Here is a 16,785-nt window from a genome sequence, read left to right as displayed (position 1 = left end):
TCTCAACCCCATTGCCACTACCAAGAAACAGCTGGGGTCGCAGTGCAAGCACCATTCAAGTCCTCTTCCCAATGAGGATGTGATGAAATCAGCTGTCTCCACAGGCCTGCACTGGACCCCTGATAGGTGACCACTGCTGTGCTCAGTGCAGGGGGTACAATAAGGGAAATACAGCCCAGATCTCAAGAGGATGTGCTTGTGCATTCTGACTTCAGTTAATATGCTTTTCCCCAAATGTAGCAAAACATGTTTCCCACCTGGAAAGAGTCTCATTATTAACTATTTGAAGCTAGAACCTATGTAATTAGAGGAGGAGAAGAATAACTTAAACGTCACAACTCCAGACTTAGTTTCTAAAAGGTCAAAAAACGTTTGCCATTCCACTGTGAACAATAAAGTAAAAAATCAGAAACTTGTGTGGTTCTGAAGCTCCATGACAGCAAAATTGACAGCTTTGCTTCATAAAACCATCTTGGGAGATTGTAAGTTTGTTTTGACATCCTATCTTGATCCCCTTTAATTTTTTTTCTTGCCATTCCTGTACCCTGACAGGCTTTCAAATGGAGACACTTAGATGAAAAGAAAAAAAAAAAATGTCTGAAGCACTTACAATTTCTAATCATTCTTCAAAGAACACGGCATTTTAGCATTCTTGAAGTGTTTTAAATGTTTCCAAAGAGCTTTGCTTTGGAGATGATTGGTGGTTGGTGTGTGGAGAAGGACGATTAATTTAAAAATCTTAAGAGCTCTTTGGGTGTGCTGGAATTTTTAAGTGCACCATTTAAGGTACTTCGTTTCTGCGTTTGAAGGAGATTTAAAACTCTTTAACCTGTCTTAGTTTACAGGAACTCAAGTGTACCACAGTGGATTTTCTTGACTTCAGTTGCTGCAATAGTGGGATATAAGAGCAATTAATTAGAGGAAGAAATCAAGAATTCACCAATTGGTGAATAAAGATGACAGAAGGCAGTGCGAGCCCACCTGAATCTTTCCAAGAAGCAGGATATATACATAAAGTAGTGGCTGAGACTAAATGCTATTAATTTTCTGCCTATGTAGGAAAACACAAGATAATTTCTTAGGAAGCACTTGTCAACAACATAATTATGTTAAACCATTAGCATAATGAGCCGAGATTTCACAAAGAGGCTCCCCAGCGTTAGTGAGAAGCTTGGTTGGGAAAGTATTCACAGTGGAGGACTGCCCGTGTTTTACCTCTGCTTGGCGTTGTCCATTCAGCATTTCCCCTCGGGGCCCTGGACTCCCACTCACTGCACATGCAGGCTATGAATGCACCAGTATGAATGCAAACTTCAACTACCTATGTCAAAAGATCACTATTCGGGCTTCCCTGGTGGCGCAGTGGTTGAGAGTCCGCCTGCCGATGCGGGGGACACGGGTTCGTGCCCCAGTCCGGGAGGAGCCCACATGCCGCGGAGCGGCTGGGCCCGTGAGCCATGGCCGCTGAGCCTGCGCGTCCGGAGACTGTGCTCCGCAACGGGAGAGGCCACAACAGTGAGAGGCCCGTGTACCACAAAAAAAAAAAAAAAAAAAAAGATCACTATTCACTTATAAGAAAAAAATGGGCAAAAAGAAGATGCATGCACCTAGCTACTTGGAGACTTGAAAATTTCTGAGGCTCTGTTTGCTTATCCTATTCTTTATCTTTAAGGAATAAATCATAATACTGAATTTTTAAAAATAGCTAACCTTGGTTAAATAGCCGCCTTGTGCAGGTGCCTTGGTAACTGATTTTATATAAATGGTCAAATTTAAACTTACAATAGTCTACTGAGGGGAGTTACAGTATCATTCTATTACCATCCACATTTTATAGATAAGGAAATTGAAGATTAGAGAGGTTAATAATTGGACCCAGGCACACAGCTCGCAAGAGGCAGTATTGTTATTGCAATTGCACCTTCTGACTTTTTTGCTATCCCAGTGATTAATATCATTCACATCATTATCTTTACTTCAGGGAAGTCAGTGAGAGCGCTGACTGTACAGCTTGGGTGGAATCAGAGGAAACTATCACAGGACATAAACCCATTCAGTACTAGCTACCTGTTTTGGACAGCTTCCCGGTACTCCTGCTACTGGATGTGCTGTCACCCCTGGTCAGCACCGTGATGCCCCCAAAACTCGCCGTCTTGGTCATGGCAGGCTTGAGATTGCGGTTGGAGCTGTCAGAATCTGTGCTGCTCCAGGCTCTTTGGTGGTCGGACCACTTGAGTTCATTCTCCGAGCTGCTCTGCCGACTTCCAGATGTTCTCCCCGAGCTGTCTCTGTTGCCCCTGGAGTGTGGCCATCAGAAAGATGCACGGGACAGCATTAGATTCCGAGAGCAGAGCGGATACAGAGCGGGACCTTTCTTGTAAGAACTGTCTACACAAGGCCCTTCTTGTCAATCCTTTCCTTGACACCTGTCGCCTCACAAACAGCGCACAGACACCTTGTTGATGTACAGACAGACAGGTAACACATCACACAAACACTCATGCTACAAACGAAAAACCAAACCTAGAAATGTCACATGGTCCCTCTGCCAGTGAAGGGGAAACAACAAGAAAAATAGGATATAAGATATAATTGGTAACTTCTCTTGTGGAGAGGAGAGAGGAAGGTAAATTCTCCTGACTGAAATCAACAATGAAGCAGTGTTTGAAAGCAATTATGATGTTAAATGATCCTAAAAGCAACTCCCACCGAAGAAGAGTTTCCTCTTTCCCTTTAGCATTAAGTAAATGCTAAAAGGGACCATGGTAAAATACACAGTTTCAAAGAAGCCATTTACTAATTTAGTCGCTAACTATATTATATACATATTAAGGCTTTGGCAGACAGCACAGAGATCACAGGAATTCCTCTGTTAACCTTTGGTGAGAATTTTGCCCAGTGAGTTTAACCTTCACGGGCAGGGAAAAGAGCCCTTTAATAACTTTCACATAGAAAAATTCGTGATAATAACAACAGTGCAAACACTACACTGACACGAAACTTTCCAAGGAGATCAATGGGAATAACAAAATAGCTCCATAGATGAAATGACACATTTGTTCAAAATTCAAATAGAAAAAGATTGAACTTATTGGAAGAGATCCAATAGCCAAAAGTCATTTTTGAAGACTACAGAGTATTTCTAAGCAGTGTGCAAAACTGCATGTATTTTATAGAGAAAGTTGATGAAATCTGCATTTTCATTGGTTTCCAACTGCTTAAAGAGTGACTTGGTTACTATTTTTCAGAGGCTTTTCTGCAGTTTGGAAATAATGGATCATCAAAATATTCTAAGATTCTCATGGATTATGAATAAGCAAAGGGGACAAAAACCATGGGCAATAGATATAACCCCTAATTTCATAACACTGTGCAATGTGATAGAAATCTTGATCACAGTGGTGAATAGCAGTTTTATTAATATTAATATTCTTCTAAAGACAATGTCTTCTAAAGACAATTAATATTCTTCTAAAGACAATTCTTCTAAAGATTGTCTTTAGATTGCTAGAAGTATACATATCTGATTGAAACACTCACCCACCAAATTGTACAGAAGGTATACAGAAAATTTTAGGTTTTGCTTCAACTTTACTTACTAAACGTTTTCTTTCATTTTGTGAAAACTTAAGAAGGTCAATGGATCCAGGAGATAATAAAGATGAAACAGCTAGTCTGTGATAAAGACTTTGTACAGTGAGAGGAGGAAATGCAACAGAAAATTCACAAAACAAAAAGTACTCAGCGCCCTGCTGTCCTCTCTTAATGTTTTCTTACAAACATTCTCTCTGTGTTCCGTACCTCGGGGATGGCTGGTTTTAGAAACAAGGACTATTTAAAAAAAAAGACTAGTTTGTGAGTAGGAAGTATCAGACACTCACCAAGGGCCAGGTGTCTTTAGTTCTTAAAACCTATGAAATTCAAACAGCCTAGAGAAGACTGGGTGGAGAAAAAACAGCCCTTCAAGGTGCTCTATTCCTGATTGTTTCCCTTTAAATCTCCAAATTCAGCTTCATTCTTTTCTCATATAATTCTGATTAATTTGACCCACGCTTGACAAAGCCTGACTAAATCATTATTTAGCAATCATGAATGTACCAAGGGTGTGACAATAATCTCTCCTGTAGATAACGCAGAATATTTATTATAGGAAAAGATTTGGAGTGGGGTCCTCAGCATACAGGATGCATCAGAAGGCAATTCCCCATATAGAGGCGATCATCACTAAAGTCTGCTTCAATGATCAACTCTGCACCTCCATGGGAGGAATTTAGACTTCCTCTAAATGCCAGAGTGGCTAAGCCTTTCTCTGCAAAGGAGGTGTCCACCACTATTCCTAAGTGCTTTTTAGTGTGTTTCTAAAGCACTGGGTAGTTCCTCTAGGCTCATGTCACATCCCATAGCCAATGAGGCAACCTAAGATTTCCTTAACTTCTTCTACCTCTAATCCACTGGCTCAAATCCTCATCTCAAGTCAAGATCTGTGCATTTCATAAAAAATGGAATTTAAGTTGTTGCTTTAGAGAGTTAGCATTAATGAGATTCAAAATAATGCATTTAATTTATGATCTCTAGATACGGATACACTGAAATCATATCTTTTACTGCTCTATCAATCATTCACCTTAACACTGGCAAGGTAAGGTCCAGAACTGAATTTCATATCTATTTGGGTGTGGAATCATAGGTATCATATCCACAACTGCCTTCCTATACTTCCTAACAAGCCCAGTCCTAGTCTTCTTCTATTGGAAACCAGGAAGACAATGATAATGAATATCTGGCCATCAAGAGGCGTTGGCCCTCTTGTACATAACTAGAATTTGACCCCAGAGTAGTCACAAAGCACATACTCTAAGTTCTGCTTCTGTGCTGATGAACATAACTGATAACTTTTATGTCCTTCATGACTGGACGTGACACTTTTTTATTTTTATTTTTTTTACCAAGTTAGGTATGATGTACATTTTGAACTGCTTTTATCAGTGTGTGGATGGCTTTGTGCTAAGTCATATTCCTGAGTTTCTGTGCTTGGTAATTTTGGTGGGTTATAGCATCCGTATTTGGGATGGTTGACTTCAGTAGACGGTAGCTCTGGCTAGGGACCAGATTTGGGGCTATGTAAAACTAAATGCCTCTAGGGGTCAAGAACCCACATTTTATCTGTACTGGTCTAAACAAGCCAGGTCATGGTGTGTGACTGCAAGAGCACAGATACATTCTAGAAGTTAGTTCAACCTAGAAAAGTAAAGGAAGTTAAAAAAATAGATCCTGGTCTTTTTGTTTGTTTCTGCCAAAGTGTAAAAAGAAAAGAAACTGCTCTAACTTTTCTAAGGATGAGGTCATAAGTTCAGATTTACAGCAAAAAGATATGTTCTAAGCACAGAATTCATTTACTTCTGGGCATTTCCTTTTTTCTCAGTGGTCAAGAAGTTCTGTTGGTTCGTTTGTTTTGCCTTTCCTACAACAGAGATGAATCCTAATATTCATAAAAGCACTAGCATATTAAATATATATATTAGGTAAATATATGTATTAGGTATTGAATATATATATATACACATATACATATAAAATATATATAGCACTGTGTATCCATTGCCCTATAATGGATGGTAGAGACACATTTAATAAAGTAATGAGATAAAAAAATTTTTTAATTAAAAAAATAAAGTGGGCTTCCCTGGTGGCGCAGTGGTTGAGAGTCTGCCTGCCGATGCAGGGGACACGGGTTCGTGCCCCGGTCCGGGAGGATCCCACATGCCGCGGAGCGGCTGGTCCCGTGAGCCATGGCCGCTGAGCCTGCGTGTCTGGAGCCTGCTGCTCCGCAACGGGAGAGGCCACAACAGTGAGAGGCCCGCGTACCGCAAAAAATAAAAAAAATAAAATAAAAATAAAGTAATGAGAGAGCAGGTATAGTACCTCTGCTTTCATGGCACTCTCTAGCCTAGTATAAAACTTTATACATATTATATATATATATAAAATCTATTCTCCTTATCCCACACAGATCTTGATTTAAGTAGTTCATTATAATTGGAAACAATCCCATATCTTTCTTTAGAAATAAAATCTGTGCTTGAAAAAATATTGTTTGAAATATTATGATGGATAGTAGTGGCTAAAAATCAACTACTCAAATAGAGTTTTCATTGATTTGTTTTCCAGTGTTGGGAACGTATACACAATTGCAAGCTATAAGAGAAATTTTAACTCAGTGTAATTCACCAAAGTTGATTTGGGAATGTGAAATCAGTGTGCTGTCAAAGTTAGTCCTGGAGGAAAAAAACCCAGAAAATCAGAGGAAGAACCCTAAAGGACTGTAGACAAAGCACTTGGTTTCCCAGTCCTGTATCTCACAGGACCCCGTATGGCTTCAACACTAGCTCAGTAACAACCTTTACAAAGAGATAACCAAACATATTTTATTTCATGAACAGAGATATTTTATACTAATACACTTATATTTAACATTGATTCCACCACATCATCTGAAAACACAGTTTTAAAAAAGTAAACCATACCAACCGAAAGAGCTGTCTTTTCTTATAGGTCTCACTGCATATGTTACTGTCTTCCAAGAGCCTACTGGAAATGAAAAACATGATTTTTATGATATAAAATCTAAGGGTACTAAATGCCCTATGTTAAATGGATGTGTACTCAACTACAGCACACCTGTCTTGCAAATCAACCCTATATGCTACGGTTTATTTTCAAGATGTAGAATTTTGCCCTAATAAATTAATGGCAGCCTGATTTTTCCCTACCCTAGGATAAAGTACCGATGCTAGACAGGGAGAAAGAAGGGAAGAAGAAACAGATGGAATGGAAGAGGAGGGGAGAATCAAAGAAATGGATATAGATATAATAGACATTTAATTAATTAAATATATCGGTTGCGATTTTTTTCTTTGGGTAATGTTATTCTTTATATTTTGGGCATAGTGAAATATGCCTTCCAAAGGCAGGTATCAAAGAAATATATTTATTTTTGTAGGGATCTACTCAGAATTTTGCTTTTGGGGACCATCAATACTTCTTCACATATGCAATGCATATTTGTGACCAATTATTGTATTGATGAATATAATCCAATTTGAATATTAGGGACACAAGTGCACTAGCAGTCTTTTCATACAAAACACAAGTATATGACGAAGATTAGGGAGTAAGTAGGGAAAATGATTGGCTAGAAGACTAGGGAATGACACGTCCTACTAAACTGAATTCTAAATGCTCACTTCATTCTTTGGGTAAGGATATAGAATTCTGGATTGCTTCAACATCCAAATGTTGCATCCAATATCCAAATTCAATTTTGGATATAGAATTTTGGATTGCTTTAACATCCCTACGATGGTAAAGCTCACGGATTCTTAATTTACTGTAAGAAAGGAATACTTGTTGAAAACTGTATGGGTTTTTGAGGATGCTTTTGGATGCCTTGTAAAGACCTGTTCACTACTTTCATCCCTTCTTCTACAAGAGGTTATTCAGTTGAGGGTAGTTACTTGACGTTTTCTAACTGCTGCTATGAATGAGGGCATTTTTTAAACCAATCCTCTTGAATGCCAGGTTTAACTTTTCTCTAAGTACTGGAATTTAATTAAATAGCCTCCATTTTAATCGATTTTATAGGGATACCCATTAAGCCAACACCTGAAATGAAATTAACCACCACTCTTTTAATGCTACCATATTTCCAATCCAAGTTGACCACTGTGATGCATTTTAGTGTGATCAGTACAGCTAATGAGGAATTCCTTAATTCCCCTTGAAAACGTGCAGTTAAATCAATGGAGCATTTTAATATCTATATCAGTTTAGAACTATTTTTAAAAGGTACATGCTAAATTTGAGAACTTCTGCTCTTATACTCAAGACTTTGTATAAATGTTTTAACACATTCATGTCATAACCACCACCTTCTCTACTAATACCCAGCCAGGTACACTGATAAATCTAGATCGGTTTAGATAAGTTTTCCAAGTTCAGCCTTTTATGAAGACAGATTATTGAGAATGAGAAACATAAAACAATACTATTCAGATTATCATCTGTGTAGCTACATGTAACGATAGGGCACAGGAAGAGGCCAATAACACCAAATACACAAGTACTTTTAGCAGCCTATTCAATAAGCCAATGAAACTGCAAGTTCTCGTCTCAACATTTATACTTTTTAATGCCTGGGGAAGGTAACAGGATTATACCTTTGGAAGGACCAGAAGTTGAGACTTTAAATAAGGAAATTGTTGAAACTTATGTTTGGAAGTAATGGGGGGAATTTTTCCCCAAAGTTAAATAGCTTTTAGACATGCTAAATAACATATATGTGTGCATATATACGTGTGTACACATAGATATATGTATTTATACATATATTCAAGCACACACTTATATATGGCATATGTATATCTATGAAAAACAAGACACATGACAGACTTTGTTCCTCTAAAGACATGAAAAAGCAAATTTCATTTTACCTGTTTTCCACAAAAAGGCTTTCCTGGGAGCAAACTGACTGAAAAATAAAAAAAAGCATTGTATCAGATGTTCTGGATATGCTGAGGGAGCCCAAATCCTTGCCTGCTTTTCAAACTACTTTTCCCCTCCAAGAGGAAAAGAATTAAGAAAAATATGTACCATTTTCAGAAAAAATGGAAATAAAAAAAAGGAAAAAAAAAACGGTTAGAGTTAGAAGTGTAAACCATTCTCATGCAGCTCTTTTCCATCACGGTGTCTCCAGGTTTCAAACAGATTTAGCCCGTGTAGCGCCAAGGTCAGAAGAGAGATGTTGTGAATGAAGCTGCTGGAGAAACCTGTGAGCATCAGGTCCTGAGCTAGTGGTTTCCTCTAGGGCTGCCGAGATGCAGCCGCCATCAGGAGCCAAAAGGACAAGTTCAGATCAAGGCAGAGCGTGCAAACTTGGCACGATCCACCTGAGGATAGGAGAGCTGTAAAGCCACAATCCTGAAATTATGACCTGGCTACAATAAACTCTCACAACATAAACAGATGACCTGCAAGACTCTCAAACTGAAGAGATGCTATCAAACAATCTTGGCGGGGAGTTGGCGGGGGCAGCGGGGTGCTCAGAAAACAAGTGAGAACAAAATGAAGTTAATTGGGAAAGAATATCAAGCTCCATCTAATATATCTTAGTTTTTCACACAAAAAACCCAGTGACTTTCTTCTTAGCTTGCATTTTCTAGCACGCATTTCTCTGCTATCTTGGGTTTAATATACAACTTAGGGAAGATAAAATTCCATTATCATATGTGCTCGGGAAAGGTAGATCAAATTAAATTTTAACAGAGAAAGAGAAGTCTAAACAAAATATGGTGCAACAGTCCTAAAATACGACTGTGTTTAGGAACTAATATAAAACCATGTTCAAAGTACTAAGTTTGTAAATGTAAATTTACAAATGTAAAATTATACGTGTGGATTTTCTAAATGATGAATAAGTCACCTGGCTAAAGGGATAAATAGAGACTTAATAGGTCGATTTTAAGATAAAATAAAACTAAAGAAATAATAATGACCTTTCAATATTGAATTTTTGAATTAAAAATGCTGCTAATGAAAAAAAAAAAATGCTGCTAATGTAACCACTGCTCAGAGATGCCAGTAGGATATTGGTTTCTTTCTACATTTTACTGGAAAAATCATTTCCTTCCACTAAGCCAAAGGGCTAGATTGGGCATAAATGTTTTTCTCAGTGGTCTGAGCATTTTAATGGGGGCATCTCTAGAACGATTTCTGTTTTAACCTCTGCGCATTTAACATGCATCCCGAAGACCAAGTGTGCAAAAATTTTATTAAACAAAAGGCAAAAACAGCCAACTAAGAAAAAAGCTTTTCAGAAAAATATCTTTTTTAAAAAATTTGACATTTAATTTTATAAAAGGAAACAAATACAGATGATGTGCCCTTGACATTATTCCTATGAGGATCTCTTTAAAGTAAGCTAAATATCCCATTGTCTTTATTTCCTTTAGTTTGGTTTCCCTACGGGTTTGAGTCAAGTTTGAGCCAAGTCCTGGTATGTGACAAAAGTGAGATTGTGTCAGATATCCACGATGAATTTAATACTTTGTTATTTCTCATCTGTTGAGGTTGAAAAGAGGTCAATTACATTTAGGATGTTCTGGCTGGTACCGAATAACTGAGACTCAATTACTTCTTTGAAAGAGTTGATCAAAGACATGCTGACCTCTTCAGACTCATTAATCTAATAGCATTTGGGGGAAAGTGAAGCAGCCCAAAACTCTTTGAATTAAAAAATAAGTCACTTGCAAGTCAAAGATGATGTTCCCCAAAACCAATCTCCAGAGCATCTGCCTGATTTTTGTGGAAAGGTCCTAAAAAATCATCTCATCATCCATCTACCACATTTTCATAAATAAGACAAGAGACAGTTATGGGCTACAATTCAGTAACTGATGAAAATGTGTGTGTGTGTATAAAGTAGCATTAATAACTTACAAATTTTAATAGCAGAGAAAGATAAAATTGTCACAGTAATTAAGCCCAGCATTCAGAGCTGTCAGGTATATGCATTCTCAGATGTAAATAAAGGTCTTTTTTTTTTTTTAAGGAGGAAAACGTTTTTGCCGATGGCTTACAGAATTCTCTTCCACGTGACACCCCCAAGCCAGGTGGTGCCTCACACCCTCACCATCAGCTCTCCCTGAAGAATCCCAGCACGTGCAAAGGAGACCAAAGATGAGGTCCCCCCCGAATCCTTATTTATACATAAATACCCTTCAGAAATCACCCTACAGGCAAAACAGGTCTCTCTCAAATATATTGCTTTATCAACTTAACCTTCCTAAAAGGAACAACATTGCATAGGATTAATCATAAAACAAGTTGAAATTCTTGCCAAAGGAAACAAGAGCTATATTTCAAGTGCTTCTGACAACAAAAGTACATTTATTTATTATTTGAGAACTAAATTGTTGTGTGCTCTAAATAACATTTTAGTTCCCAAATAATAGATAAATTGGTCTTATTTCAAGATACCAAAATTCTCCAACTGTATTTGAAAAACTTTTTCTAGAAAACCCTGAAGGAATCTGCATATATTGATCGTGCACCTATGTACAAAAGCACACGCGCGCACACGCGCACACACACACACACACACATCCTTAGAAACCAAGATACATTTGTAAAATATTCAAGAACGCTTCTAATTTTAAAACAAATCTGGATTTTGCTAAAGTGTAAATACCAGGAAGTATTTTTCTATAAATCTCTATTGTAACTTCAAGTAGAAAAAAAAATCCTACTTAAGTGTATCGATATTTGAACCTGTTTGAACTACTCCACTACTTAATAATTGGCAAAGGAAGCTGGTTATATTACCTCTGTTTTTAAATTATGAAGATGCTAAATTAAAGACCAGCTAAAAAAAAAGATTAGATGCCTGTAACTTAATTTCCTTATGCTGGATTCTTTGCATTTGTTTTACAATTGAGTTAAGATACTTTAATTATTATCTTGTGAACCTCGACAATTTGGGCAGCAGTAATGATCGTTTGGGAATCTGGAATTGCATAGGTGAAGGCTCCCTAAAGGGTCCTGTCTTTATGTTACTATATCTATTCGAGAAAGTTCATATTGCTGTTATGTCCTTGAGTTTGTGTTATCCTGTTAGTACAAGGTGGCGCCCAGTGACCCCTGCCTTGTGTAGCACCTCCCACATGCACCAGGGCTGGTCTGTGTGCCAACAGAATACAGCAGAAGGGAAGGTAGGTCACTTCCAGGATCAGGTTATAAATGACTGTGGCTTCCAATTGGGATTCTTTCTTTCTCTCTCAGATCACTTGCTCTGGGGGAAGCTAGTTGCCATTCTGAAGACACCTGTCAAGTCTATGGAGAAGCCCACATCACTATGTGGGAAGTGAGATCTCCAGCTTACAGCCAGCAAAGAACTAAGGTCTGGAGATACTCGAGTGAACCTGGAAGCAGATAACCACTTCACCAAGCCTTCAGATGAGTACAGCCCCAGCTGCCAGCTTGACTGTAACCTCATGAAAAGCCCTGAGTCAGAATCACTCAGCTAAGCCACTCCCAGATTCCTGACCCATGGAAACCGTGAGAGAAGCAGATTTTTGTTTGTTTGTTTTTTAAGCTGCTGAATTTGGGAATATTAATAGCTAAAACAGAGAATACCAGTGGTATGACTGCATTGTCTCTACAAGAGCTATCAGACTAGGGAGAAAGACATTTTGTTTTCCATCTAGGAAAGCGGCTCTTAGTGGCTCACTTAAGCATCATGAAAACTTATATAAGAATATGATAAACACTACAGATCTTATCCTTAGAAAAATGCACATATGCTCATGAACATAATATTTTGCAGGTAATATCAGGGATTTTATTTGATCTCTGAAGCCCTTTATGAGTACACTCTGGGTACAGCATGCTGATTAAAAAACTACTGCCCTAGGAGATCAAGTGAAAAGCAGTGTCAGAAACAGGCAGTTTCCCACCTGAATCAGTAAAGCCAGAAGTGCTGGCCACCGGGCGTGACAGCCTATCAAAGGAGCTCATGCCTCCACTCCCATAGGGAGAAGCAGCCACAGCATTGTAGAGAAGGCTGCTGAATGATTTCATGGAATAAAAAGGCTATGACAATAGCTTTGCATTTAAGCTTTCTCACATTTAAGTCTGCTTTTACTTGTTAAAAAAAGTTAATACAGCATGTGGCCATAGAGGCTTTAAACAGGAACCCTTGCCTCCAATCTTTAGCCTGGAACCCAGGTCGCTTACAAATAATCTCCTTAAGATGGATGTGAGGAAATGCAATGTGTAAAGGGAGTCACGCTGACCCCTCCTCCCTTTGACGACCTCCCTATGGACACGAGAATACACAAATGAAGTACAGCAGGGCAAGTGTCACCCCCATCATAGGCATGCATCAGTGACGTTACTTACTGTCACCTGGCTCTTGAGTGTCTGGCAATGTGGCACAGCTTTGGCAAGAAAAAAAAAAGAATAATGTTGTTTGTATATTATGTGGGTGATAAGTATTTGTTTATCAATGTAACAACTCATTCATAAACTATATGACTTGCCAGAACCAGACTAAGAGGGAAAAGTGTGTGTGTGTGTGTGTGTGTGTGTGTGTGTGTGTGTGTGTGTAAGAGAGAGAGAGAAAGAGACAGAGAAAATAGAAAATAAACTAGCCTTCAGAAATATTTCTCTTCTTGAAGGTCATCAGACAGGAACATTCTACCTCCAGTCCACAGTTGGCATCATTATAGTATCATGACTAGAAAAGATCCTCTCATTACTGCATTCTTGTATCCAGCAAACATAAGGAAAGGTCTACCATGTGTCTTGCTGTCCTATGCACCCTCAATAATTCTGACCATAATAAAAGAATTTTCTAGAATCTTCTAGAATTGTACCTGGACATCAGCCAAATATGGCTACCTCCATCTCCTTCTCTCACACTCCTCTAATTCCCAAGCTCTGGGCCAGATTATTCAACTGAAAATTGTGTTTTAAGAAAGGCAGAGAGGATCTAGAGATCAGGGAGACTGGCTTGGGCTTAACACCTCTAGGGAGAGCAGTCCCCCTCCATGCTAGGCTGGCTTTGTAAGACATCCAGGAGCAAATCACACAGGAGGTCAGACGCTCCACCTGACTTAGTAACGCCAGAGGTGTTGGCAGCAGAGAGTCTACACAAAGGTGCTCACGGCTGTACCTCTGCAGAGAGAAGAGGCCACAGCATTTTAGGAGGGTGCCAGATGAGTTCATGGAAGGGAAAGCCTATGGCAATAGCTTGTCCTTTTCATTTCATTGCATTTAAATCCAGTTTTTTTAAACCTTTTAATTTGTATTTAATTTAATTGCATTTAATTTTGGCCACACTGAGGAAAAGGATAAAAAACAAACAAACAACCGCATCTTCTTTGGGATTTGAACAATAAAAATTGTTTTCTGACTATATCCTTGAAAATTGTTCACAGAACTATTCGATCTGAAAATGGGGTGGGGGGGATGAATATCACTATTTAACTTTGATATAATAAAATGTCCATACTTGCTAAATTGCAGAAAATTCTGTGTGTGTGTGTGTGTGTGTGTGTGTAAGATCAACGACTCTTCTTTCTTTTCCTGTAATTCTTTCCTGTGTACAATGTTGGTCTTAAAAAGACAACCGTGTGGTATCTGCTGGCTAATATGAACGTGAAGGGATTTCTGCAAATCTGGCAACCTCTCTCTGTACTTACAGTCTATTTCATTGACCAAAATGGTATCTCTATTTCCCCACAGGTCATACCCTAGAGAACACATGCAAACCCTCGGCCCCTCCTCCATCACTTCCCTGAAGCAGGTCCTCTTCCAGAAACACCTCTAGTTTGCTGCCCTTCGGTTTGTTCCCTGCCTCCAGCTTCCCTCGTCCCTGCCAGCTCCCTGTCTGGGGAATGAGGCTGCCTTGCTGCTGATGGAAGGACCGCACTCAAGAGGCAATGAAAACAACTACTCACATCGTGTGCAAATATTCTCTCCCTCACTCTCTGATATTCCTCTTCTCTCTCTTCAATTGATTTACTTCGTCTGTCATCTCTAAATGGATGCATTCTGTTTTGCTGAACAGAAAAAAGAAATCAGGAGGGTTATCCAAGTTGAGCTGTTGGAAATCTGCAGTTAAGAAAAACTGTCAGCTGAGAATAATAAATGTTCACTTAAGCAAATGGGGCGTGAAAAGCCTTACTCCCTCTGGTCCCTAAGGAAGCCGTGGTGGGGTATGTGTGTGGTGTGTGTGCCATGCAATGGCAGGGGATGCTTGTTACTCCTGCTTGCTCCCTTGCTGGATGCAAGTAGCATGGGAGTTTCTGGAGTGTAAGCTCCTGAATGTGCCTCAGGTATTCAGTCAGTTGGCTACGTGATGGGTCATGAGTCATGGGCTCTGTCTCCTTAGCAAACCTGTGTGATTTTGACTCTCCAAAAGGAGGCAGAATGGTGGTGAGAAAAGAGGAAGTGGCTAGTTCAAGATGGCTAAGAGAAGAAATGGCTTTGAAAACTTGGCGACCGGAGAAACAGAGCAAGGCGGTAAAGAAGGGAACAGGCAGAATGGAAGATGTGGATGCTACTTCTCTGCATCCTAACTTGTATTTTTATTCACTCAATGACTTATTCTGTGAATTGCGTCTGGGATAAAAAGAGGAACTAAATTCAAAAAGCTTGTCTGCTGATTAAGGTCGATGTCAAGAAATCTAACAATTCAAAGAACCCAGCATGAGGACTGCTGTTCTTCCCTCTGAGCCACTTCCTGTGTCTCTACCGCCCTCCCATCTTATTCCTGCCGTTCCTCCCCAAACGCCCTGCACTAACCACGTCCATCCATCCATTCAACAAACACCCACTAAGTACAGGACACGGGCACATGTTCCAGAGTCAACTCGAGCCATGGTGTGGTTTGATGGTGGTGGCAGGAAACGAGATACAAATGACGAACGGGTTTTTTTTTTAAAAAAAAGTGCGTCAGAGATGCACACACAGGCTCACAGTGACTCACTGTGGGTAATTAAAATAACAACTTGAGTGAGACGCAGATTGTCTTACCTTTCAGCATTCTAAAGCAAAGTCATTGCCAAAAAAAAAAATCTATTTGATTGTCAGAGACATAAAGGGTAACTGTAATGACATTTATATGACTTTCTACTGTTCCTCTTATCATTAAAATTTTGTTTTCTTTTGCCATTTACTTAGTTTTCTTCTTAATCACCCTGGATCCCACCCCCTCCATCCATAGAAAAGTCTCTCTAGCCTTGTTGAGGTCCCATGAGTAAGGCTACTCTAGAACAATGTAATGTTTTGTCACAAGCAAAAAACACGTAAGGAGGAAGTTCTGCTCCAGTTCGTGCAAAACAAGCAGACAACTGACATGGACGATAAAACATGGGAAGGGGAAGGGGTGGGGGACTAAAACCTGAACTCAATTCTTTGTTGTGAAGACTTATTTTAGGAGAGTTTGCAAAATCCACCTGGCCTCACCATAACAAGGTTTGTTGTTTACAGCTACATCAGTTGATCAGCGGTCCGTATTGACAATCCAGCTCAATGTGTGCACAACGGAAGGATAAAGCTGTAGGGAGGGGAACGACTGCCAGAGTTACACAGACACCTGGAAATGCAACTGACAAAGCTCTTCCCATCAGCTCGGAGCCTGCGGCATCCCAACCCCCCAAGACATGCAGCAGAGCCTGCGCCAAGCGCCACCCATGCAGCCCAACACAGAGCCATCGCTGAAGCAACCAGGATGTGGTGTTTTGCTACCCACTGAATGCCAAAGAGGGAGGCAGGGGGGAGGGGGGCAGGGGATTGGGGGGGACAGTCGTTTCAGAGGCAGGGGAGATTTGGGAGGGGGAGCGGGGACAACAGAATGACAAGAACATCAGGCAGCCCACCTTCAAAAACAACAACGTCAGCCACTCTCAAACTTGAGAACCAACCTGAGTGTCTTCTTTATCAATACTAGAGTTATCTCGCTTCAAGATAAACCGCTTCTGGGATTCTTCACCTTTTTCATCTTTTAAATGTTCACAAAACCTTTGCTCTGGTCTGCCAGCAAAGTAAAACATATCAATAAAAAAAGTTTTTCCCCCTGTTTAAAGTTATTTCTTAGTGTTTCCCCCCACCCCGCACAGTGGCATTCAACTTTAAAAAAAAGTGTACACGTGGTTTCGATAGTAGAATTGCTGGCAATATACAGGTAGGTAATAATATGTCACTTCACAGGTGTTGTTTGAATAC

General features: G+C 39.5%; 1 protein-coding gene across 1 annotated transcript in view; it reads right to left on the bottom strand.

The window, feature by feature from the left end:
• Positions 1 to 16,785, bottom strand: part of ARPP21 (cAMP regulated phosphoprotein 21) — a 118,492-nt gene that overhangs the window by 77,934 nt on the left and 23,773 nt on the right. The window contains exons 9-13 of the mRNA XM_029242664.1: positions 16,485 to 16,593; positions 14,517 to 14,618; positions 8,490 to 8,527; positions 6,529 to 6,588; positions 2,065 to 2,297 (exon numbers count right to left, since the gene is read on the bottom strand). Coding sequence (XP_029098497.1) covers positions 2,065 to 2,297; positions 6,529 to 6,588; positions 8,490 to 8,527; positions 14,517 to 14,618; positions 16,485 to 16,593 — 542 coding nt within the window. The remainder of the gene's footprint in view (positions 1 to 2,064; positions 2,298 to 6,528; positions 6,589 to 8,489; positions 8,528 to 14,516; positions 14,619 to 16,484; positions 16,594 to 16,785) is intronic.

This window comes from Monodon monoceros, unplaced genomic scaffold (genome assembly GCF_005190385.1).
Source record: "Monodon monoceros isolate NGI ecotype Baffin Bay Population unplaced genomic scaffold, NGI_Narwhal_1 Super_Scaffold_3, whole genome shotgun sequence".
Lineage (NCBI taxonomy): Eukaryota > Metazoa > Chordata > Mammalia > Artiodactyla > Monodontidae > Monodon > Monodon monoceros.
Note: the sequence above shows the minus strand (reverse complement) of the source record. Positions and strands in the feature narration are given on the sequence as shown.